The 6,145-nt window shown below is 50.9% G+C and overlaps 1 protein-coding gene across 1 annotated transcript; it reads right to left on the minus strand.

Moving 5' to 3' along the window:
• Window positions 1-323: 323 nt before the first annotated feature.
• Window positions 324-3,516, minus strand: LOC103643143 (G-type lectin S-receptor-like serine/threonine-protein kinase At2g19130). Its single transcript, XM_008666298.4, has one exon. It carries the CDS (start codon window positions 3,067-3,069, stop codon window positions 631-633), a length of 2,439 nt encoding a protein of 812 aa, XP_008664520.1. The 5' UTR covers window positions 3,070-3,516; the 3' UTR covers window positions 324-630.
• Between the last annotated feature and the right edge of the window lie 2,629 nt (window positions 3,517-6,145).

A 6,145-nucleotide genomic window follows, 5' to 3' on the forward strand; every position in this document is an offset into this window, starting at 1 on the left:
AGAAAAGAGTGTAATATGATGGTAAAACAGGTCGAATATCACGGAGAGGTACCCCCCTGATCTTGCAAACACTTAAGTCTTCTCATACCAATCACCTCAACACATTTCTGAAAACGTTGAGTATGGTAGAGATTTTGTGAATAGATCAGCAAGATTATCACAAGACTTTGCAAGATGTTAATGTTTCCATTTTCCTGTTTCCATCTGAACAACACAAGCTCAATTATCCTTATGGATAATGGTTAGTGGTTCAATTGAACCACAATACGACATCGTTCGTGTTAAAGTGTACTCAGTGGTAACGAGATTGAGAGGGAGACAAATGACAGAACCGTTGTCTTTATTGCAGAGTGTCATGTATTTATACAGGGGATACAAAGTCTCCCAAGGGGTGTGTCCCTTGGGAGTAACTGGCAGTTGATCACAGGACAATATTTTGTAACATAGAGAAAGAACGCTCCTTAAAAAATCATTCTTTGCTGTGCCGGCCAAAAAAGGGTCTGAGAGAGAATAAAATAAAACAGAATTATTGCACATTATACTATTGCTACCAGGCTACCAGCTGCCTGGCCAGATTAACTAGCCCCCTAGTTGGACCCCTGAATGCTACGTACTAGCTATTTAAATGTATCATGTCATCGTCGCGAGATGCTGGAGCACCCGGGGCACTGGCGGCATCTGGACGTCGACTACGCCCTCGAGCGCCTGCACGACCTGCGCCATGGCTGGCCGGTGCGCCTCCTGGTCCTGAATGCACCAGCACGCCACTCTGCAGGCGCGCTCCAGCTCCCCCTCGACCACATCGCCGCGCAGCCGCGGGTCCGCCACCGCGGCCATGTCCCCTGCCACGACCCTGGATGCTGCCCAGACCGGGAAGAACGTGGACGGCGGACGCTGCTGACCGCCTGCATCCCCTTCATCCGCGTCGCTGCCGTGGCCCGCGTCGGCATTGCGGCGCCCCGAGATGAGCTCGAAGAGCAGCATCCCGAAGCTGTACACGTCGGCCTTGGCGCTGATGGGCAGCCCGGAGATCCACTCCGGCGCGAGGTACCCAATGGTGCCCCGCATCGTGGTCAGCACACGGCTGAAGTCCCTACCCACGAGCTTCGCCATCCCGAAGTCGGCGATCTTGGGGCACAGGTCCCCATCGAGCAGTATGTTCTCGGGCTTCACGTCGCAGTGGATGATGCACTCGCGGCAGCCCTCGTGCAGGTAGGCCAGCCCCCTGGCGATGCCGACCATGATGCCGCAGCGGTCGCGCCAGCTCGGCCGCTGCCGTCCGCTGCCGCCGAAGAGGTAGGCGTCCAGCGAGCCGTTGCGCATGTACTCGTACACGAGCATCTTCTCGTCGCCGGAGGAGCAGAAGCCGAGGAGCTGGACGAGGTTGACGTGCTTGATGAGCCCCAGCGTGCTCACCTCCGTCCGGAACTGCTTGTCACCCTGCCGGAGCCCCTCCAGCTTCTTGACGGCCACCTCGGTGCCACCGTTCAAGACGCCGCGGTACACCGTGCCGAAGCCTCCGCCGCCCAGCATCTCCGAGAAGTTCTTCGTGGCGGCGCGGAGGTCGCCGCAGCTGTAGACCTGCAGCGAGGAGCCCTTTAATTGATCCGCCATTTCTGACCGTCGTCGTTTCCTCCTGGATAGAAGCACCCATGCGACCAGTGCCGATGCGCCCAACGCTGCAAGACAGGCTAAAATGATCCCAAGAACAAGCCACAGCCTCCTGCTCTTCCTCTTTGCACCGTGTAGCTCAGACTCCGGCAGCCGGAGGTACAGGGTTGCCGCGGAGGAGTTGCCGGCATCAGCATACAGCTGCTCGAGGTTGCGGAAGCCGTCGTTCCAGACGGCGCAGCTACCGTCGCCGGAGAAGGCGTACGCCTGGCAGGAGCAGTTGTTTAAGCAGGCTGACTCGCACTCTGCTCTGGTCCGCACGCTCACGGCGAGCGGATCATCCGGGAGCTTCATGTCCGGCAGCTCCAGGAAGCCGTCGTCCGTTGGCCGACCGTTCCCTCCGCAGAGCAGAGGCGCGCTTCGTTGGCAGCCAGCGCTCCAGTCGCTGAGCCCCCAGTCACGCTCCGCCGCCGGAGCGAACCCACGCGGGCACTGGCACGGCGGCTGGCTTCTCCGGCTACAGACCCCAAAGGCGCCGCACAGCGAGTAGACGTCGCACTGGACGGTGGGCGCGGCCCAGAAGAACTGCCAGCTCTGGCTGCCGGGGACCCAGATGTACTGCTTGGTCTGGCCGGTGAGGTCGAGCACCATGCGCGTGATGGTGGCGTTGTCGTAGAGCACGCTGGTGACGCGGCGGTACGCCGGCGTGTCGACGTACGTCTGGTTGAAGAGCACGTTGTTGACGGCCTCGGGGAGGTTGGCGAAGACGCTGCCCGTCCAGACGCCGCTGCGCCAGTAGGCGCGGGAGCCGTTCCAGAGGAGGAAGAACTCGCTGCTGCCGTTGCGGTCCACCGTGTCCGTGAACATCCCCGGGGCCGGGTCCTCGGCGTCGCGCCACGACGTGAGCGTCTGGTATTCGCCCGTCACCTTGTTCTCCCCGAGCCACGCGTACGGCACCAGCGTGTCCGTCGGGTGGTCGAAGCTCTGCCACAGCACGGTTGAGGAGTCGTCCCCGCCCAGGAGCACCAGGTTCCCGTCGTCGCGCATCACCGCGATGTTCGACCCCGGCGACGGCGACGGCGACGTCGACGGCGACAGCGACATGTTGGACGACCACGCGACGGCCGGCGAGGCGGAGTTCTGGATGAGCCCGACGAGCTCGAGGTTGCCGTCGTCGGGGGACACCCGGAGCTCGGCGGAGGCGGCGCTAGAGAGGGGGCTGGCGCGGTTGGCGACCCAGATGACGGTCTGCACGGGGACGTTCTTGTACCAGATGCCGAGGTAGAACCGGCCGGAGGCGCCGGGGCTGAAGAGGCCCAGCTCGAACTTGCCCTGCGCCGAGACCACCGTGCCGTTGCCCCGTAGCGGTCGCCGCGCGGAGACGGTGTCTGGATCGGCTGCCGTGCAGCTGTACGCGAGAACGGCGAGAGCGGTGGCGACGGCGGCGGCTAGTGACATTCTTGGGGTTGCAGGAGACTACACGCACGCGCGGTGGTTGAACAGGTGGACTCTGATGCGGCGGGCAGCTGCCACCGCTTCCGCGAAACGGGTGAAGAACACCGATCCGCAGGGACACGTTGCTTGGTTGGACTTGGACGTCACAAAGCCGCTCGAAATTACTTGGGCATCCGGGCGGCGAGCATCCTCCATTCCTCCGTCTCCGTCATAAAAAAGGAGCAGGAGCAGCCATGCCCGTGCAGTGCTAAAAATTGAATCTGATTTTATGTAGTAGGTACGAGGAAAGGGAAGGCGGATGAGACAGACGGATTGGTGTGGAATCACTCCGCGTTGAAAAGAGCCGCTCATTTTGTGAGGAAAGAATGACCAATAAAATTGATTTGCTTGCTAGTACTTTGCTAGTAATATATACAGACAGATGTGAAAAGGGAACCACGTGCCCAGATCTTTTTTTTTGTTTCCAGTACAAAGCTCGAGCTGCTTTTAAAAATAACAGCTGAAATTTGAAAACTTAGACACGGCGAGTATTTGCGGAGACCTTTGAAGATCAAAGTGTTCCTGTGGCAGCTGTCTCATGACAGATTTGTCATCCTGTGTAGATAAACCTTGTGAAAAGGGGCTGGAAAGGAAAAGCTATGTTCTGTGTGTGACAAGGCAGAGTCGGCACAACATATTTTCTTTGGTTGTTGTTTAGCGAGATTTATCTGTAGTGGTCTCTAACTAGGATTAAGGATAGCAACGGGTCGAGTTTGGGTCGAATGGAGCAAAAAAAACCCGCTCTCGATCACATCCGTAAAGTATACCTAAACCCACTCATGATCGTACTCGCGGGTGCAATTCTAAACCACACTCAAACTCGTCGGGTTTCAGGTGGGTTTCAGATCACCCACGAGTTTTTACTTAGCATAGACTTTAAACAATAATTTAGCTATAAGCAATTTATATTAATAATAATTGAGTTATATCTATGGATTTTAAAGCTTCTCACACGGAGCAACAACAAAACATTTCATGAATTGCTAGCCAGGTTACTTATTCAAAATAATTACTATTATATCTTACTCATTTTTTGTGCAAAAAAAGAATGAACCAAATTTCGGATCGAGTGCAGGTCACCCGCGGGTTGAAATAGAAACCCGCACCCACATCCGTAAAACTTTGGGTTGATTGTGGGTTGAATATGCGGGTCAAAATCTTCACCCATACCTGCACTCGTCAGGTCGGGTACCGTCGGGTTTTGAGTTAGTGGGTTAAATTACTTTCCCTACCTGGTATGGGTTCCCTGTAATACCTAAAATCATACTTGGAGATTTATTAAAAGATTTTTTCAAGATCTAAATAAATATAAGCTCTAAATAAAAGATTAAATGAAAAGATCATTATATGGACTTTTGCTATATATTTTGAAATAGTTACTAGTGTTTCTTAATGGAGATTGTATATTATAAATTTTATCTTAACAACAAATAAGAAACATGATATTCGAAAGAACTTTTAATTGAACTTCACATCCATTTGCAAGAACAATTTAGCATGATTTGGGGTAGGTGTTGGGGCTCGAGAGCGCAGCATCGCGATTCTCCGGCAAGCCCCCTCCCCCCACAGCGGCGCCGCTACCGTTATCGCCCGTCGGGGTGGGGAAGAAGTTCAGCCGGCGTCGATCTCGGATGAGCGGTTGAGATTAAATCCCAACGTACCGGTTCGGTGCATTGATCAAGACCGTTGGTCTTTTGAAGCACAGATAGGATTAAGACAAAGCGTACCCCTTCGTAGATTAAACCAAAGTCGTTGATTTAGAGCTGGACGGCTTGGGTGCGATACACGTAAAGCTGTCATGGCAGTTTTCTAAATAGGACCCTGAGGTTATAGATAATCAACCCGCACTCCACCCATGTATAGGAATCTTTGCAGTTTGGTCCAAAATTTTATAGGTCCGACCCTGAGCTTTCGTGATATATGAGCAACGATCCATAGGAATCTTAGAAAAATCATATCTAATTCTTTTTAACTTTGTTTTAGTCTATTCAAATTGTGTTACCTTCGTAAAAATGTTTTCTACTTGATCACGTAACATGTTTTCAGAAATAGATAACTAATTTGTCTAACCCATGTTTAGTAGATTAACCTTTCTAAATCAAAGTTAAATCTGTTAATAACTATAGTTTGACTAAAATATAATCTCTAATAACATTATAACTTAGATTAAAGATGAGTTTTTTTATTTATTTAGAATATATTTCTCACGTGATTTATAGAATCAACATAAGTCCTAGTCTTAATTGTTTAATTACGTAGATCTTCTAAAAACCATATCTTTTCAACCGTAACTCCGATTTTAATGGTTCTCGAACATGTGATCTCGTAGCGTCGTGTAGAATAATCTTATGTAGTTTGTTCATATGCTTTGATGTAATGTTACCATATCTATTATTTGCTTGATTGTATGAATTGCTACGATTAGAGGTGGGGTGACGAGGAACTTGGAGCCCAACTTTTGGGTCAGCGTCTGTGCAACAAGGTTATCACATGAATAAGACAAGTTGTGCCCTTGATCACTCTTCTTTACCTAATAATGTTCTTGTTAATCACTGTGACATGCTCAGGTTAATTTGTTGGGACCTAATAGGTTACCCTAGTTTTGTTTATCCAACAACTTGCAAACAAATGAACTATTGGGTATTTTGGCTATGTTCTACCTAGTTTTTGGGAAGTAATGCTATATGACATATGATCATGCTTAATCATTGTTACTGGATTATTTATTGTTCACGATAAGATTATGGTGTTAATTGAAACATGGAGCTTAACTTGAGATAACAGAGTTACCACAAGGGTGGAATGGGACGCTCTTGGCCTAGTAATTAGGAAAGTTAGGGAGATATTACCTTACCTGAAAGGGGCAAGCACAGAGCGCATCGCTGAAGTGTATAGGGAGGTCCTTGGGTCGAATCATATGTAAAGTTTTTCAGACGAGGGATTCCTATGCTTCCTTCTTTCTTACACTGTAACCGGGTTTCTCGAACTAGTGGGACAATGTAAGGGCCTCGTAGTGAATCCCTAGCCATTCACCTTGGAA

This window comes from Zea mays, chromosome 1 (assembly GCF_902167145.1).
Source record: "Zea mays cultivar B73 chromosome 1, Zm-B73-REFERENCE-NAM-5.0, whole genome shotgun sequence".
Lineage (NCBI taxonomy): Eukaryota > Viridiplantae > Streptophyta > Magnoliopsida > Poales > Poaceae > Zea > Zea mays.